Genomic DNA, 19,494 nt, shown 5'->3' with positions numbered 1-19,494 from the left:
TGAAATTAAGAGCACAGCTTTTCATTTCTTTCTTCTGTCTGGAAAATAACTGTGTTTGTATCATTTTTCCTTCCACAGAGTGGCATATGGAAGCTTGCTGTGAATTAAATGTGATTTAACCCATGTAATAACATAAGTATTTTGATGTTATTGTCAGTATCTTATTGTGCTTAGTTTTTGAGGCTGAAGACCACTATTGTGTTCAGGTACTCTGAATATATATTATTTATTTTAACAATAGAAACCATAACTTTAACTCTGTAACTCCTGCTGTAATTAGTTGTGGGGAAAATTTTCCTGTTGAATAGAACTGTCACTTCTAATTGGAAGATTCCGAGTGATGGGGGAGTTTGTCATGCTGCTCAGTAATCTGCCAAATTTGTTAATTACTTTACTAGGCATTTATTTCTTATTCTAAATTCAAACCAAGATACTTTATCTCTTAGATATTACACCTTGTTAGGTTTTGTTCTCAGCTTACTGAAGAATCCTCTAGTATCAGTTGTAACTGTTGAAATAATGCGCTTAAAAGTGATTAATACGTTTTGTGGAAACTTTTTTTTTTTCTTTCTTTTTTGGAAATGGCAAACTACTGCTCAACAGAAAAAGTTCAGCATTTGCCTCTGTGATTATCTTATCCCACGTTTTATAGTTAGATCAAAAAAGTATGTAGTCAATGTCTCTGAAGATATTGACTAGCCCAAAAAGGTTATTAAACCTAGCTGGTGATGCTGTGTGCTGTTGCACTCTGAGGTCTTTCTTGTCAAGAACAAGAGCTTTATTGTAATAATGTAGATTACAACTCTGCTTGAGCACTGCTCATATTTTCCATGTGTCTTGCTACTGCTGTGCAGCAAAAATATGTAAATCAATGTCTGCCTTTTAGAAGTGTTGCAAGCAAGTGTTAAAGGAGAGGGAGGAGAAAGTCTGAGAAACAATTAAACTTTTACATGTAAATTTTTTGGGTTTGAGGTTTCTTTGCTTGTCTGTTTGTTTTGTAGTTTATCTTTAGAAGAGTCTTCCTCTTTCCATTTGTTTGATCTGCTGAAAACCAGTAGTAGTTGTGTTTTGTTCCAAGAAACCACCTGTACTGTGCATGAACATTTACAAGTATCTGTAGAAGCTAAGATACTTTTGCTGTGATGCTTTGGGGAATGTGTGAGTTTGAGTTTTTTTCTTTCCTGAAATGATTGTTTCATTTATTGTCATAGTTTTTGGAGTAAGCTATCGAGGTGAGTGAAAGTCGGGAACAATAAAGGCTTGAACTCAGTGAAGCATGATCAGGCTAGGGGACATTTAAATTAACTGGACATGTGCAAGTCCATGGAACCTGGTGATATACACTCACAAGTCTTGAAGGAGTTGGCTTCTGTCACTGGGAGGCCCCTCTAGATTATTTCTCAAAAGTCATTGCGATCAAAGAAAGTCCCTGAGAACTGTAAGAAAACATGTCATTTCTGTCTTCAGAAATGGCAAGAAAGGAGACTGGGGAACTACAGGCCAGTCAGCAGCATCTTTATCTCTGTGAAGGGATGAAGTAAGTCCTGGAAGGAATTTTCAGACACAAAAAGGGACTGGGGGTAGCCATACAGATTTATGAAGTGGAAATCTTGACTAACCTGATAGCCTTCTATGATGAGGTAGATGACTGTCTTGGTGGGTGAGGGGAAATAAGTGGATCTTGTTTGTTTTGACCATAGTTTAGCTTTTTTCACTGTCTCCCATAACATCCTCAGACAAGCTGGTGAAGTACAGTCAAGATAAAGAGGCAGTGAAAAGGACTGAAACCTGCCTGAACTGGTAGGCTCACAGGGTTGTGAGCAGTGGCACAAACTCCAGCTGGAGGCCAGTGGTTAGTGGTGTGTGTATACAAGTGCCCAGTTTTGTGTTCCTCAGTACAAGAAAGGTATGAACACACCAGAGTGGGTCCACCAAGACAGTCAGAGGGTTGGAGCATGTGACATGCAAGGAGAGGCTGAGGGAACTGGGTCTGCCCAGCTTCAAGAAGAAAAGGCAAAGAGGAGACACCCTGTTGCTGTCTATATGTATCAGATCAGAAGCTGGAGCCAGACTCTGCTTGGAAGTGTACTGAGGTAGTGCAAGAGGTAGTAAACACAGGGTGGAATCATAGAATCATAGGGGTTGGAAGGGACCTCTGAAGATCATGGAGTCCAGTGCCCCTGCTGCAGCAGGAACACCCAGGGCAAATCACACAGGAACGTGTCCAGATAGGTCTTGAAAGTCTGACTCTACCTAGATGTAAGGATTTTATTTAGTTTTTTAGACCATGGAGGTGGCCAAACACTGGCACAGGTTGCCCAGAGAGGTGTGGAATTGCCATCCTTAGAGAAGTTCAAGACTTGTCAGTACACTGGACTAGCTGGTATCTGGAGATCACTTACAAATATTTTTTTTCTGCAATTCTACATTTTACTAGTGTTATGATTTCCATTTTTACTTGTAACTGAACTAGGGACTTCAAAATATATTTGACCTCTTCCTTGCAAATGTTTTATTTTTAAGCAGACTTACTGAACTCTGTGTAGCTTTCTACTCTCTTTATTTCCCTCCTTAAATGCACTGCATTTCTTTTATTTGACTTTGGTATTATACTGAGCACAAATTCTCTAATAAATTTCCTCGAAGGAAGAGAGACTTAAACATACTGATTTTTAACCTTCTAGATATGGAGACTTGTATGTGGGAGAACAATATGTCTTGATCTGAAAGACACATTCTGCAGCAGTCTGCTAATTTACAACTTTAGAATATTTGAAAGAAGATATGGCAGCAGAAAATTTTCAGTAAGTTCCAATTACTTTTTTTTTTAAAGCAGAAACTTTTCTACACTATTTAGTATCTTGTAGTCTTGGGTTAGTACTGCAGTTTTATTACTCACATAGAAATACTTGTTAAAGGGTTTTAAAGGAAATGTGGTTTCCATAAATCTAAATTTATACTGATGTCTTTCAATTAGTGGATTATTCTAATTAAAGTTTGCAGCTATATCAGTTGAAAGTTATCAGACCCATAAAATTTAATTTTGGTAACAAATCTAACTCTTCATTCTTCAATATCTTAACACGTGGATCTGGAATTCTGTTGTACTCAGGATTTTATTTGTCTTAATGTAAATAATATAGTGGTTAAAAATAAAAAAAGAGATATATTAAAAGCTTCTTTTTAAACTACTGAATTAATTACAATTAAATTTCTTCTTTCCAGTCCTTTTTACTGGGTGCTTGGATGCTCTCAGCTTTGTTTGATCTTCTCCTTGTAGAAATCGCTCAGTATATATTTGGCATCACCATCAACAGCTTGCCTTCTGGTTTGTAAGTAGCTCCTAATGGATTGGGATTTCTACATATAAGGGATTATATTGTGCAGATCTTAATTTAAAACGACTTTCCTCATATAACCCTTCAAATAAATTTACTTCTCTTTTGAACTATAGTGTAAAGATTCTTGGCATGACTATTATATTTTAAAACATTCATTTCCTAGTTGTGATCTGTGGGTAATTAATTTATAAATTATCCATATAATGATTACTTTCCATTTTGTTAGTCCCTTTCATCACTGCCAGCATGATTGAAACATGCCTTCCAGTGCACATATTATTGCCATATTTGGTTTTGTTCAATTTAATAAACCTGAAAACTGAAATCAGGTTGGTGCTGATTTAATTCTTAAATCACAGACATTTGTGTCTTTATATTCACTTATGAATGCATGTGCAGTTATATGCATTTCATCCTGGTATTTCATATGTTTGTGTTTCAAAAATGGAGTGCTAAAGCATGGTGTTGCATTTAGTGCGTGCATCTGAAGTTCTTAAAGCTTTAGGATATTGAGTGGTTCAGTTTCGAATAACCTATACTTGAGATTTCTGCACCTAATAGGGAATGTACGTGTTACAGTAGAACCACTGAGCTTGCAGAGCCTTTGTGGTTAAGCTTCTGACAAGTGAGATCAGCCTCATACAGACTTGAGTTTCCATGTATTGCTAACTCTGAAGTAAAAATTAAAGCTCTTGGAGTGAGATTTTTAATATTAAAGACCATATTAGGCCTTCTACTGAGGCTCTTGAAAATAGCTGAAGTGTGATTTAATAAGGAAGAAAAAGCACGTGTTTGATGTTATAAAGATGTGGCTTTTGTAGTGTGTGAGTATTCAAAAGGTGCTGAAGCATGTCCAAAGAAGGGCAACTAAGTTAGTGAAGGGCCTTGAGAACACGTCTCATGAGGACCAGCTGAAGGAACTGGGGCTATTCGGTCTGAAGAAAAGGAGGCTGAGGGGGGACCTCATCACCCTCTACAACTACCTGAAAGGAAGTTGTAAAGAGATGGGACCTGGTTTCTTCTCACAAGTAACTGGTGATAAAACAAGAGGAAATGGCCTCAAGCTGTGCCCGGGGAGGTTTAGACTACACATTAAGAAGAATTTTTCCTGAAAGGGTTGTCAGACATTGGAACAGGCTGCCCAGGGAGGTGGTTGGGTCACTGTCCCTGGATGTGTTCAGAAGCTGTCTGAATGTGGCGCTTGGGGACATGGCTTAGTGCTGGACTTGGTAGAGTAGAGGTAATGGTTGGACTTAGTGATCTTGAAGGTCTTTTCCAGCCTAAGTGGTTCTGTGATTCTGTGAAAAGGAGTCAAAAGCTTGAGCAGTACTGCAGTTCTTCATTTTTGCTACCTTGAAGTCTGTTGCTGGGACATGACGTAGGCTGCTAATGTGTCTTGACAAATTCAGTGTTTTCACGTGTGTAAAAGCATACTTTGTGCAAGAGTAGTGAGTAATAAATGTGCACATCACACCCACAGGGAACGAAGGAACAGTTTGATTATTATGACTTTTGATGATGTTTTTATCTATGCCTGCAGAATGTTGTCAGTTATAAAGAAATCAGCATCAAAGACATTTTTAGGAGAATGAAATGTTACTTTTATATGCTTTCTCTTTAAGTCATGCTAATATATTGATCTTGAAAGAATTAAGCTAATTTTAGAAGTGTGAGATACACAGTAGTTTCAGGAGTATTTGGCTGTGCAAATACAAAAAATTAATATATATATTGCATCATAACTCTTCAGTGTTGTCTGCTTTATTATACTGATAGTCACTTCTTCACGTTTAGCAATACTCACAATCTTTTGAGATTACAAAAGCATCAGAAGGTTTAACACTGATTTTAGATTTTAGTTCATTTCACATTTACAAAAGGTGTTGAGCAAGTATAAAAGGGATGCAATTATTCTTCTTTTGTCGTATTTGCAGTGCAACAAACGTATCTGCTTCTTCTGGCTATAGAACATTCTCCAGTGTAGCAAAAATGCTAGAATTTGGAAAAAAAGAATCACTTACTTATGCTATAAGTGTCCCCTGACTTGTTTTTTGCCTTTTTATATCATTTCACTGTTCATATTATTAAGTGATCTTACACTTCCATTTCGGAAGCTTTTCCTGCGCACGCTTCGAAGGTAATTGCGATAAAGGATTACGCTGATGACTCTTGCCTGAAATTGTTTAGAAACAATATAGTACAGTATAACATCCAAGCATGTACTGAGATTCATGAGAAAGGTGGTAAAGGCTGCCCAGGGATTGTAAGTTGTATTTCCATCCTGCAGCATCAGGAAGGCAAAGCAAACATGGAAAGGTATAAAGCAGATGAGTACTTGTGCAATCAGTGTGACTATAATTCTTATGGATCTCTCCTTGGCCTTAGGCTTCAGTTTGGAAATCTTGCCATGGATAAAATTATGAATAATGACTAGGTAAGACCCCATCATGATGAGCAAGGGAACCAAAAAGAAAAAAATCAAGCGAGAAAAGTTCAATGTGTTTACTTCCTTTAAATGGATGATATCAAGCATTTTCATGCAGGTGGTGAAATTCAAGGCTTTGTCTGGATCAGACTGTAGAAACAGCAATGGGGATGTTGTTGCAAGGGTCATTACCCAGATTCCAGTGCAAGCTAGCACAGCTTTCTTGGTATTTTTTAGTTCTTTGACATGTTTGGGCTGGACAATAACCATAAATCTGTCTACGCTTATAAAAGTGAGCAACCAGAGTGCAATGGCTGGATAAAATATAGTGAAGGCACTGATAATCCGACAGAATGTATCTCCAAAAGGCCACATTTCTTTCCCATAGTAGATTATCCGAAAAGGCAAGAAAAAGATAAAAATTATGTCAAGTAATGCCACATTCATCATATATACAGTTATAGTTGTTCTCTTCTTGGTAGTGCAGCTGAAAACCCATAGAGCAGTCGCATTCACCAAGAAACCCACTGTCAGTACAAAACTGTAAAAGACCAACGATGCAATCCTATGTTCTTCAGGGTGTTGATTTCCAGGCATCATATTTTAGTTGAATTTAAGAACAGTTGTTGCACTCCATAAATACCCTAAAAGACAGATAAAATATGAAAAGTTCTTCTCAGTCAACTAAAAACTTTAAAAAACCCCAAATATTGATGAAGGATGTAGTTTTGTGATGAGAATGGATGGTTTAACTGTGAAATTGTGTTAGCTTTGTTGCTTTTTCTGACCACAAATACATTAATTTGCTCTGAGGGAAGTACCTGTACTGTCAAACTTGTGAGAAACAGTATTTATAATTAGTTTTAATTAAATACTTTTAATTAATGAAAAGATTTCTTATATAGAGAATCAAAAAGTAAAGACTGACCAGTTACTTTGAGTGTTCTTCTGTAGCTGATAGATTGAAAAGATCCAAACAGCTGTAGTTGAGGTAAGAGAATTATTTTGGTGCATGAACAGCAGGACATGAGTGCACAGTGTGCCCTCATAGCCCAGAATGCCAACCATATCCTGGGCTGCATCAAAAGAAGTGTGACCAGAAGGTAAAGGGAGGGAATTCTCCCTCTCTGCTCTGCTCTTGTGAGACCTCACCTGGAAGACTGTGTACAGTTCTGGAATCCTCAACACAGGAAAGACATGGACCTGTTGGAGCAGGTCCAGAGAAGGGCCACAAAGATGGTCAGAGGGCTGGAACAACTCTCCTATGAAGACAAGCTGAGAGAGTTGGGGTTGTTCAGCCTGGAGAAGAGAAGGCTCCAGGGAGACCTTATTGCAGAGTTTCAGTATCTGAAGGGGGCTTATAAGAAAGATGGGGACAGACATTTTAGTAGGGCCTGTTGCCATAAGACAAAGCATAGTGGTTTTTAAAGTAAAAGAGTAGATTTAGACTAGATGTAAGGAAAAAACTTTATACAGTGAGGATAGTGAAACAGCGTAACAGGTTGCCCAGGGGGGTGGTAGATGCCTCATCCCTGTAAACATTCAAGGTCAGGTTGGACGGGGCTCTGAGCAACATGATCTAGTTGAAGATGTCCCTGCTTATTGCAGGGGAGTTTGACTGTATGACTCTTCAAGGTCCCTTCCAACACAAACTATTGTGTTATTTTCTAAAGAAAAAATGTCTTCAAGTTATCCCTGTTGAAAATTTAAAAGACTAAAACTAGTTTGAAAAGAAATAAGGGAGCATAGCATGTAGTGACATTTGAATAAGCAAAGTCAAGTATTGACTTTGCATTTTATCTGCGTAGGAGCTACTTAGCTCCCAAAATAATAGGTGAATGCTGTTGCTCATAAAAGACCCTAAAAAGCTGTCTTAATAGCTACATAGCTTCTAATACAGCATTTAATCTCAGAGTATCAGAACCAACTACCTGACATATGGATGAGTTTAACAGATTGATAGACTTCATATTTTTAAAAAAGTTTAAAATGGGAAGCAGTGCAGTCTGACTAGGTCTTGGGTGATTAATATTTTTAGTGGAAAAAGTTGTTGCCTGGTAGCCAGCTGCTCCAGTGCACAATTGTGTTGCTTGTCTCAGCTTGTTGGTCATAGGAGTTGAACATCTGAAGTGTTATGTTGCAGACTCAGGTGATGACTGCAGAAAGAGACTATCCTCAGTTTACTGTGGAGCCATTTGAGGAAGACAGACTTTAGCTAGTGTTTGCATCGGTGCTTTAGTTAACCTGCTCCCCCTCACTTTCCTGGCTCTTGCTGTGGTAACAGTTTCATGATTTTGCATGGGAGGTTTCCTCTTGTTTGGCCTTTTACCCAACCCTGTGGCAGCTTTGTGAAGAGGAGGAGGAGGAGGAAAGAGTTAGTTGTCTGACCTTCCCATTTGAGATGGACAGCCAGGTAACTTCTATAGTATCAGTTAGGCACGAAAACTATTCTCAAGAGGAGAAGCACATACAGTTCCTGTGTGTTTTATCTTCAGAAGTAGGGAATGCATTAAAAACAAAGCTTATTCTTAGTGCTCATCTGCTTTAGGTTTTCACTGTAATGTTAACAGGTACTTTTTTCAGTGGTGTAGGAATACACAGTGGATCGAATCAGTGTTTATTAATCTAGCATCTTGCTTTGAGATGCAAATATTGGCTGTTTTTGAGGAAAGTATCCATGGAATAACAAATTTAAGTATGACCTATTAAATGTCTATTCAGGTTAGTTTCTGCCTTGAAATAGGAAGTTTGGACTTCTGATTTTCTTACAATTCTCCAGTTTACAGATGCAAAAAGAAAACACGTACAAATATCTATCCCTAAACCTTTGTCTGAAAGATACGTATTTTTAGCTGTATGAAACAAAAAGGTGTGCTTTGTGATTAGATGATGTCATTATCACATGTAACAGCATTCATATTTTGTATGGGAAAAGCTGTGTGTATAATACTGATTAAAAAGAGCTTTGCAGGGCATCTTTGTGAATGCTTCTAAAACACCTCATTATATGAAGAACACAAAAATTTTTTTAAAAATGGAGTGATAGCAGACTTAATTGAAAGATAGATGACATATGCTCAAAGGAAGGGTTTAGTAGCACATGCTTTTAGCACATTTGAAATATTCTATGGCATACTGTCCCACTTCCATTGCTGTTGCATAAAATTGTCCAAATATTGCTTAACGCACCCTACCCCCACACATTTAAAATGTTTTCTCCTTTGTTCTGTTTTTTTATTCTCTTTTGCCAGTGATTGTGTATGGTACAGTGCATGACTATCTATCTCAAGATCCTGACTGATTTAGCAGGTGAACTGTGTAGTAATGTATAGGATAGGTAGAATAATTCACTTTTTATACAAAAATGTTAATGAACAGTGTGGATTTAGGATTTGTCCTTCTCTCCTTTGGACTTGCAGTGACTGTAATAGTTCCTGGTCAGGTCCTGTTTCCAAAATAACCAGCAGGCTGATGTTGATGACAAGAGAGGCAGCTGAATCTGGCATGAGCTTCTGTCAGGAAAACTTGTGGTTCCATGCCTTGTTTGCTGGTTATTTCCAGTTTGTGCCAATTTTGAGATAAAAATTAAAGAATGGAGCTACTTAACAAAAAGGGTTTTTTTGTTTCTTTTGTGTTGTTGAAGACGCTGTTTCCAAAGTTCATGGATTTAAATGTATGTCAGTGTTGTAATTAGGTATTTCTCCTAAATTTAACTTTTAAGAATCTAAAGTTTAATATTTATATAGGTGAGAGATGATGAGATTTAAAAAAAATTTTTAGTTACCTATTTGCTTTTATACATGAAGACAGATGTTCTACTTTTTCATCAGTACTTTTCTATGTGGATCTCAGGTTGGTATCTCCCAGGTCAAGCCAAGTACATCTTTGGGTGCCTCTGAATGGATATTTTGCTCTGTTTTCCGTTTTTCATAATGGGAGCACTTACTGGTATTGATTAAAGCCCTTGCTGAAGGAGTCACTGGTTTCTGGATGCCTGTGTTAATTTAGAATTATTACTCTTGATGTTGGTCCATATATTTTATAAGTTTTAATTTTTTTCATGACATCTGAGGTCCTGGATCTCTAATGTGGATTGTGAAGCCTATCTATGTACTGTATATGATAAGAAAGACTTTCAGAACAAAATGAGAATTAAATCTTTTCCTCCAGATTCTTACTATGAGTTAAGCAACAGTGGCTTCATTTAAAGGATTGTGTGCATATCTTTCTTCTCAATCTCCTTTTTTTCTTTAAGTTTGGCTGTTCCTTACATAAACTTACATAACCCTAAGGAGGACATGGCTTTCAGTGAAGTACAGAGAGACCAAGCAACAAGATTAAACCAAACTTTTTTCCTTTAGTGATAATGTACTTAGCAAAGCTGATAGTTATTGCATGTTTTTAAATTTGTTAAAATCCTAAACAACAGTATTTATGGTACTATGCTTCTACAAATGCAGTGTTTGGCTTTAAACATTATTTATAGAATGCTGCTGATATTTTGAAAGTGCACTGAAGAACTAGATTTCATTAGTTCAAAAAGTTCTGTGTTCATCTTCTGAAGAAAGAAGTCTATTTTAGCAACATACATGAACACCCAAGTTAATTTGTTAGCATAGCATAATGGATTGTTACTCACCTTCTGTGTACTGCAGAATTTCTTCAGAGATGCTTGTTTCATAGCCCCCAAACCTGTAGAAGGTTTAGACTTCCTCTTCTCTGCTTCACATGAGCTCAGCTGAAATAGCTCCTCTTTGCAGGCAGGAAACAATGACGCAGTCTAGCTAGTTCTGAGCTTTTATTGGTCATACTTAAAAGTATCTTGCTAATATTTCATGTACATGTGGTATCTGTGAAATGATATTTCTAATACCTTTGATATGTCTACTACCTTTGAATACTCAAGCTTCTATTTTATTTCCAGTGTGGTTAAACTGGGCTGTTGTACCATATATCTTTATATATCATATATACTTTAAAAAATGTTTCTAGTATAATCAAAGCATATTTTTGGTTGACATTTGCATGAAAAAATATCTGCGGCAATACACATCTTGGTTATGCAAAAGCACAATGTAAATATATCTGCTATAGCGTGTAGTCTGTTTTTTTGTGGAAATCCCCAATTTGTTTACATTGCCTTGGGTAGTAGTCAGTCTGAAAGTGACAGAAACTCAGTTCATTTGAAATGAGAAGTTTGATCCACTTGAATACACAGCTTAATTTATGGCTGTACTTACAACGTTTTACTAATGCAACAGCAATGTTTCTATATTTTATTCATTGCCTAAAATAATAAAATGCCTATTTAAGAGCTTTGCAGAAAAATACTGGATGAAGGAAGGCTTTAGCCTTCATTAAAATGGAGTAAAATCTCTGAACTGTGTCACTGCGACAGACATCTTTGCTGGGATGACAGTTTTCACAGTGGCTGATAGGTAAAAAGGACTAATTTCCTACATTTTGTCAACTCAAAAAAGAATTTCTAGCATTTGAAAGAGTCATTCAGAGGACATCATTGCTGATTCTCTATAGAGCACTTGCTTGATCCAGGTGTGACCATTTGTCTTTGGGACATTGAAGCACACTACAGAGAGTTTGTTATCTCTTATGGCCTCCATTTCTGCCTCCCCCAGATGAAACAAAAGAGAGATGTGTGTTGAGGAAGGCAACAGGAACAGTCTGCTCCTGGCATGCAATCAAGGATTTGCCAGAAGGTGCACCATGGTGCCAGAAGCAAAAAAGTCCTGCAGCTCAGCTGTAGCCAGAATCAAGTTTGTTTCTGGTAACATCTTTCTTCGCTGACTGTAAAAGTAACATAGGTGGGCGATCCTCACTTAGTGCTAGAGGTAACTTTTGTGGAAAATACCCTTTCTGCTGGAGTTGTGTAATTTATCTCTGTTGGATGGATTAGTGGTAGTACACAGGTATTTGCACAGGTTGGTGTGATGAGTGAAGTAATCACAGGCAGGGACCTGGGTATGGTTTTCAGCGTGTAGATTAATAGTATCTTCAAATATTTGGTCTTGCCTGGTTAGATGAAATAATACCAAACTTAATTTTTGTGATAATTCCAAAGACCTCTTAAATGCAATGAGCTGCAAATCCTGCCCAGACAATGCTACAGAAATATAAGTATATTTAAAAGTGCTTAGTATTTTAGGATTAAGGAGTATTTTAAAGGGACTAATTAGTGTCCAAAGTTCTTCAGTAGCTTATCATTAGCAAAACAACTCTGGAGCATGCTCCAGCAAGATGAGTCACTCACACTGTTTTTGCGTTTTGTGAAAGCTCATGGAAATTCATTGACATATATATTTTTGAAAGGTTTTAAAGGGAGTGTGTGGCTCCTGGAAGGGAATAACTAGGCTTTTGAACTCTTACAGGTGAGAGTACTTTATTTTGGGAAAAAAAATGTACAGAACTCTGGAGGTCCCTTCCAACCTGAACTGGCCATGGGTGTTCCAAAACAAGCAAGTGGATAGGCAGTGCTCGCCTTGGCTAAAGAGGGAGTACAAAGGTAATTCTAGATTTTGATAGAAACCAGGCAAACTTTGAGGCTGGCATCAGGAAACCTGTATGCAGTGTACGGCTTGCTGTCTTCTTGGGGGGAGGGTCAGAAGGGCGAGGCTTCATAGCTGTGTCTGTTTTTTCTGAAGAGGGGTGCCTGAGGTCATACCTTGTGAGGGCAGCCAGAATCAAGTCACACTTAAAAGTTCACACAGGGGCATAAGAGCAGCCCTGTTGAGTTTCCAGGCACCTTAGCTAACCAGCTGGTTTGCTGTAACATGTACATATCAGTCTGTGTTCTGCTTTCACTCAGGCTTTGCAGAGTCTGCCTGGTAGAGCAAAGGCAGCCAAACCACTCTGTTGCTGACAGGCTGAAAGGCCTTCCCCTTAAGCATGGAGGGGCAGCTCTGTCTAGTAGCGGTGTGCTGACAAGAGGTGTTTGCAGTAGCAGCAAGCATGTGCTAATTCTTGTCTAGGTGCTCAGGCTCACTGCAGCTGCACTGTGATAAACATTCGGACTTGAGCACCCCAGTGAAAAGTTACAAACTGGTTTGCAAGAGGCAGTGGGCTGCTCTGCTGTGCCTCATTCCCCTGGCACTTTGGTTCCTGTTGTAGGAAGCACCTGACTCTATTTTTATTTTCTTCACCTTCTGTACTGTTTTATCTGCTAGCGATGAGTGTCTTGGTTTCCCTCAGATGGGTGAGTACTTCCACTGCTCCAGCTTTTACTGAAAAAAATACTTAGTTCCCTACGGGCTCTTTATTTTGCTATTCTGAAGTTTGGGGAGTAAAGAAGATAATTTTAGTTTTGTTATGTTGTGTTAAAGCTGGTTTTGGGTAGGTAAAGCTGAGCCAATGTACTTCATGTCTGAGGGTAAGGCAGAGCACACATGATCTATTGCAGTGCCTGCACTAACTGGCAGTCAGCCTTACAAGAAATGAACTCAATACTGTGCAACAGTGTCAAAGTGCAGCACTGAAGGGATTGTCTTCATGCTTTTGCTTTTGCAGAAGTACGCTAGGTCTTTCTCTTTCAGTGGTTTAGTCATGTTACAGGAAAGTATGTTTTGCCTGTCCACTTACTATGTTATGAGCTTTGTGCAGCTGATACAGACAAGTCCTGCATGCAGATGGGTAGAAGGATCATCCTCTTCTTCAGTTTGGTGAGGAGAAGGCTTGAGTTGTGTTCTCCTTCTCCCTCTGAACTTCTTATCATTTGGTCCTAATGAAAAGAAAGAACTGAAGCTTTTTGCACAATCGAGTGCACCAAGGTGCAGGAAGCAACTCTCCCATGTATCAGTTTGCTAATTTAGCCGCTTGCTATGGTGAGTGAGTTCACAAACAGTTTTGGGTTACTGTTCTCAATCTTCCTGAAGTTGTGCTTAATTTTTTATTCCCATATTGGATTGTATGACAGCGAAGGCTTAAGAATAGACTACTGGTTAAAAGTTGTCATGGCACTGAATGCATAAACTTACTGCAGTTGTTACCAGTTTTGCCATATGTGTTACTCTCAAGCTGCATCATGGCATATCTGTCTTTCCTCTCCCACTCCTCAACCTGCGAGTATAGATGCTGTGTGCAGCAGAGCTGAAGGAATGGGAAACAGAGCAGCTTAAGAGGACTGTAGCCTAGTCAGCTATATATTAAATGTCCTAATTACTGTCATGGTTTGTCTTCTTTGCAGTGTTTTGCTAGAAGTTGGTATGGTTTGAGGAAGGAGTTCTTGTTTTTTTCCTTTTAAAAAGATCAATAATGAAATTGACACTCTGTGTTTCTCCTGATTGTTTTTTTTTTTCACTTCCTTCTCTTGTCCAGCCAGGACACACCCTGTGTCACTAAATACCCTAAAAATATGCAGTGCATCTGGCCTACAGTTAGTTCATCTGTTCAGCAGCATCAGCCTTTGAAAGAATCAATACTTCAAAAACTAATTGAAATAAAAGTTGCATCTCTCACATGCGTGAGAGTGGGGTAGTGGACTGAAGACAGTGGTTTATTATGCAGCAGCGATCTTAGAATGTATGTAGTCTAGTATTAGCTCATGGCAAATACCAGCACAGCTCCATGCTTCTTGATTAACTTTCTTTGCTTTAGGCAGATTTCTTGAAATGTTTTGTCTGTGTTCTGCTTTCTACCTGTGTTCTGCTGGGAAGCAGCTTTTTTCCCAAAAAAGTACACATTTCTCACTGCAGAGATTTTGTAGTTGTTTAAAACCTGCATAAATACTCACCTTTTAATTTTCTTTTTTAAATTTATATGCATTGTCGGGAGCCATGCAATCTGTTAGTTGTTCCAGTTTGGAAGTATTTAGGAGAGCTTTTCCAAATAGTCCTTCCTTACTAAGTATGTGATTTTTTTTTTTACTACTAGCCTACTCTTAAAAGTCTCAAGTGTGTGGAGTACTGTTCTGAAACTTGATATGCTTCCCGGGGGTAATGATTAAAGAGAAATGTCTTTATTGGGAGCTGCTTATATTCAGATTCTTTTAATGAAGTCTAGTGCAGAAGTAGGAAAAATAATTTTAACTTGCTCCAGAGCTCAGGAGCTTGGACAACCGTGGCTCAGTTACTAGCCTGAGTGTATATAATCAGAAATTAAATGATTAATAAATGTTACGTATGCTTTAGCATGCCAGTGAAGCGTTTTAAGTGAGAGTACCTGAAGTGAGAGTGAGCTGTGCAAGAATTTGAATAAGCATTGTCCTTCAAATTCAAGGGCACCTTGCTATGTGTCCCATTCCTCTGCATGGTGCCCAGCCCTGGCAGGTAGCTTGCTTTGATGAAGTGACAGTCTTCTAATGCTGTTCTGCCCGTACCACCTGTCTCTGGCACAGGTTAACAAACATGATGATGTGTTGATGTTATGAAGCTTCATGTGCTGCGGTGGAGCTGAGCTGACACGAGAGGGAGCATTCAGGATGGTAAGGGGGTTGGCATAGTCCAGACAGGCACAAAGCAGCTCAATTCCTGCCACATAGGAGTGAATCTGGTTAGTTAGGATCTCTGCAGGGCAGGGTTGCTTGGTGTGCAGGCTCAGCACTGTCCTTGAAGGAAAATGGAGGGCAAAGGTGAGTGTGAGTATGTGGGTATGCTCAGTGTACCTGAATGCTGGGGACAAGGTCAGCTGAGGCTGGGAGCTGGCAAAGGCAGACAACAGAGCTGGTAAAGCAGATGATATCAGAGTAGTCACTGTTGCTGCAGATACAGAACTGGGTCTGATCAGAGGACTCGATGCTTTCTGACCAAATATTCAACTACAAATATATATTTATTTTACACACACACTTGCACTTTAAAGGGAAGGAGCTGAAAATCCAAAGATTTATCATGACAAAAAGCCTAGCAGAATAAGGCAAGGCATAGATTTGAAGTTCAATAGTTTAAGCGGCAGTCTTCCATATGTAGACACTGTGTTAGTAAAGATGGCTTTAAGAGAGAATGGGCCAGTAAAGTTGAACTAGGACGTGTACCTCATAGTCTCTGCCACTTTCATCCTTTGCCTCCAAATTATACCGGCTGTCAGTGCATTTTTATTTTTGTGCTAGAACATCTGGGACATTGCTTTCATTTGCTTGTAAATGAGCTCTGTGCTGTGTAGTGATAGGGGCCTCCCAATTCCTAGCACATAACCAAACAGAAATGAGAGGGAGTGCAAAGCTTGTTTTGAATGAGGTGCAGAGGAGTAAGTTGGGGCCGTGAAGGTGGCGGGTTGTGGGACATCTCCATATTCCTTATTCTTTCTAATTTGAAAGTGTATGGATGTAGCCATAAGAATTATACCAGCAGCCTGTGGCTCGCAGTGCTTACTGCTGCCTAGATGATACAGGGCCTAGACTGTTACAATTACTGGCTTGGCATGGTATCTTTTAGTAGTAATCCTGGATCTGGCTTCTCTTTACTGCCTGCACCAATCCTGGCTCAATTCTTACATTTCTCGTACTTAGATCTCTGACATTTGAAAATGGACTAACCCCCAATAAGGAACAGTCTTTTGAAAGGTCTTTTGACCTCTGCTGTGTTGAAGATTAATTACTGCGTCAATGCTGCCATCTACGGATCTTTAGGTAGCATAGCAACAGATCTTGGGAACAGCAGAAAAAGGGTGTAACAAGGCGTTCTGTTACACGCTTGCCCGACTTAGACACTTGTGTAGGAAAACTGGTTATAAAGAGTGAAAACCACTTTGATTCCCTCACAGAAGGGAAATACTGCATGGCGAGGAAGCTTTGCTCATTCCTATAGTAGTGGAACAGCAAATTCTGTTGTTGCTCACAGAGTAACATTTCATACAAGCCTCCCACTTGCATTTCTTTTTGAACAGTAAGATACAATTCTGAGAATGAGTTGTAAGCGAAGACTTCCTTACTGTATATAGCCTGAATTTACCCTGGAAAGGGAAGAATTAGAAGACACCTCGTGGCGAAAGGAGAAGAAAGACTGGAAAGAACATTTGCCATTCTTCTGGCTTTGTTATATAACACAAGGATAAAAACTAACATTAAAAATTAAACAACCATGTGTCTTTAAAGCTACCCACCTCACCATTTTGTTGTGTTTTACTTGTCTGATAGATCTCTCTCAAAATAAGACTCAGTAGCAACCAATAACAGTAGCAACCACTTTATTGCCACAGCATGTAGTTTTTCTGAAACTGGGTGTTAGTGTTTTATGATTAAATTATTTCATTAAAATAAGCAATGCCTTATTTCCTGTGTGGGAATAGGCATTCTCCTTTACAGCTTGTTAGTTGATCTTGAAGATTTTTTTCAGTCTATGTGTGAATGATCAACTCTAAGAAAATCAACCTTTATTTCTGTCATTACTGTCAGCTTTGGGTTTTTTTCCTCTCTTCTTCCTCTTTCAGGAAGTAGCAACACCTTGTTTGTTCCTCATGTTTGACCATAGTAAAGGAAGACAGGGATGTGGAAGTCTCTTTGGAATTTAGAAGGAAATCCTGCATCTAATTGTAGACATTTGTCCCAAACAATTCTCTACAAATTACAATTTTGGCTATTGTTTGCACATTGGCTTACTGTTGGAGGTGCCCCATGTTATTAGATCTGGAGAAAAACAATCTTGAAGTAGTCATTACCTCCTAGAAACACCAGTTGTCTCCTCTCTATAGAAGTTCTGTTACGAGCATGGATTGCTGCAACAAACATTTTTGTTTTAAGGATCTGGTATCTTTTCATACAAGGGATAAAATATCCTCCTCCATTATGGAATGAACTGTCTTCATTCCAATGATGGTCTATGTATCTCTTTTCCCTCTCCTCTTATATGTAGGGCAGGTAATAACTTGATTGGGGTGGGGGGAAAAGGATAATTCTTTGAAGCAGTTTGAGATGTTATTAGTATGAGGAGATACAGTGTCTGTCATATCTTTTTGCAAAATTAGTAGTGTATGGTTGCTCTCTTAGGACAGAGAGGAGGAGTGACCTCACAAAGGAGGCCTTGTGATGACTGGTGCTTTAAAGATGCATCAAGAACTCTTCTTGACTTATCAAAGTAATGGGCAGAAGTTGATTCCTTAAGTTCACTGGTTTTATGAGGACGCAGAGTTGTATGATTGAGACTTAAAAAACCAAACAGGCATGAGACAGAAGACAGTGTGTGTAGTTAGTAAGAAAACTAACAAGGTTGGTTCATTGAAGAATTAAGAAATGAGAACATCTCTTTTTCAGAGTTAAAGGACGTTGCAGACTTTTGATATAAATAACAAGATTTTTTGGTATTACTTTATTTTAAAACTTCCTCTTTGCTTTTATTTTGTGCTTACTGAATAGTCTCCTTCTGTTTAGTCATCACTTTTCTTCACACACCTTTGCCTGTAGTTGTGAAAAAGATTATATGGTGGTCTTAATGGGGAAGTATTTTTTGCAAAGAAATCACTTCTCTGCTACAGCTTTTCTATTTTGTGTCTGTTTTGTCATGAACAAGCTAAACAATTTCCTGCCAGCAACTTCGGCCTTAGAATACTTACAAAGCTGTTTTGGAAAAAAAGATGAGGTACAGCCACAAATCAAAAGTGTGAATGGTGTCTTAACAAAACACTCCCAAAAATGTGGGAAATGTTTTAATTTTCAAGTATTGTGAAGTAAGCCGAACTGTGTGAATATGATGAACATTAAAACCTCTCTTTACAAGTCCTTAGTCTTTGAAGATGTTATGTCTGTTATAGTGTACTAATTATAATGTGGTAAGTTAGCAGAAAAGATTTGGGTTTTTTGTTGTTTTGGTTTGGGTTTTTTTTTAAACCAAATATTTAAAAGTACTTTTAAAATAGTTCAGCCAAAAATGAATAGTATTTACTATCAAAGAGGTCTGATGGGTAGCCAATTACTAGACTGTTCTACAGAACTGCACTCAAAATCTTGAACAGCGGATACATGAGTCACATTTCAGTAGTCAGCTCCAACTTATTGTCTCTAGTATGAAAATAGGTTATAATAAATGGAGCAAAAACAGCATATGTGCTTTGCAACAGAGGTCATAAAAATTGCCATTCTTTGCTAAGTACAAATCCTCATAAAAGATCATAGTTCAGTGCTTTAATCAGTGGGGAGCTGGGGGTGCGGACCCTCTGCAGCCCATCACATAATGGAGTGTGGCCTTGGGTTGCTTAGACACGAATGGTATATGGGATCAGGACAGTGGAGAGAAGCGAGGTTTCTGTGCTGGAATATGAGAATTCATAGTGTGGTGGTGGATCAGATGTCGGAATCTGGTAGGAAAGGCTGAAGCTCTGATTCACCTTTGATGCCCACCTCTCCATCCCCAGCACAGACAGTTGTCACAGTCAAACTTCTCGATGCAAATGGTTTTGGGAGGCTGATGCTACCCTGTACTTCTCTCTGCACTTCCTTTACACCAGAAATGTGAAACAGGTGAAGTTCTGGGAGCCATAAATTCAGGGAGAGCTTGCACACTTTGAAAGGAAAGTATTTCTCATATGGAATCACAGAATCACAGAGTGGTCAGAGTTGAAAGGGACCTCTAGAGATCATCTAGTCCAACTCCCTGCTAAAGGAGAATTGCCTAGAGCACATTACTCAGGACCGCATCCAGGTGGGTAAGGGGTAAGAATGGCAATGAAACCAATGATGCTCAAAAGCAAATGAAATCATTACTAATTGAGTTCAGATGTGTAACATAGCAGGGTCCTGGATCACTACTGATCAAATGTATTTTCTCTAAGGCAAGGAGTTTGCAAAAT

General features: G+C 38.7%; 2 protein-coding genes across 2 annotated transcripts in view; one reads left to right on the top strand and one right to left on the bottom strand.

Moving 5' to 3' along the window:
- Positions 1–19,494, top strand: part of UBAC2 (UBA domain containing 2) — a 113,167-nt gene that overhangs the window by 27,766 nt on the left and 65,907 nt on the right. The window contains exons 3-4 of the mRNA XM_010006345.1: positions 2,685–2,804; positions 3,226–3,332. Of these exons, the coding sequence (XP_010004647.1) occupies positions 2,685–2,804; positions 3,226–3,332 (227 nt within the window). The remainder of the gene's footprint in view (positions 1–2,684; positions 2,805–3,225; positions 3,333–19,494) is intronic.
- GPR18 (G protein-coupled receptor 18) lies at positions 5,401–6,366 on the bottom strand. Its single transcript, XM_010006330.1, has one exon. It carries the CDS (start codon positions 6,364–6,366, stop codon positions 5,401–5,403), a length of 966 nt encoding a protein of 321 aa, XP_010004632.1.

Source organism: Chaetura pelagica, unplaced genomic scaffold (assembly GCF_000747805.2).
Source record: "Chaetura pelagica isolate M959 unplaced genomic scaffold, ChaPel_1.0 scaffold29, whole genome shotgun sequence".
Classification (NCBI taxonomy): Eukaryota; Metazoa; Chordata; class Aves; order Apodiformes; family Apodidae; genus Chaetura; species Chaetura pelagica.
The sequence above is the reverse complement of the archived record's forward strand: the minus strand, read 5'-3'. Positions and strand labels throughout refer to the sequence as shown.

Excerpts from the sequence above, each read along its gene's own strand:
- GPR18 (XM_010006330.1), bottom strand. The coding sequence starts at position 6,366 with ATGATGCCTGGAAATCAACACCCTGAAGAACATAGGATTGCATCGTTG.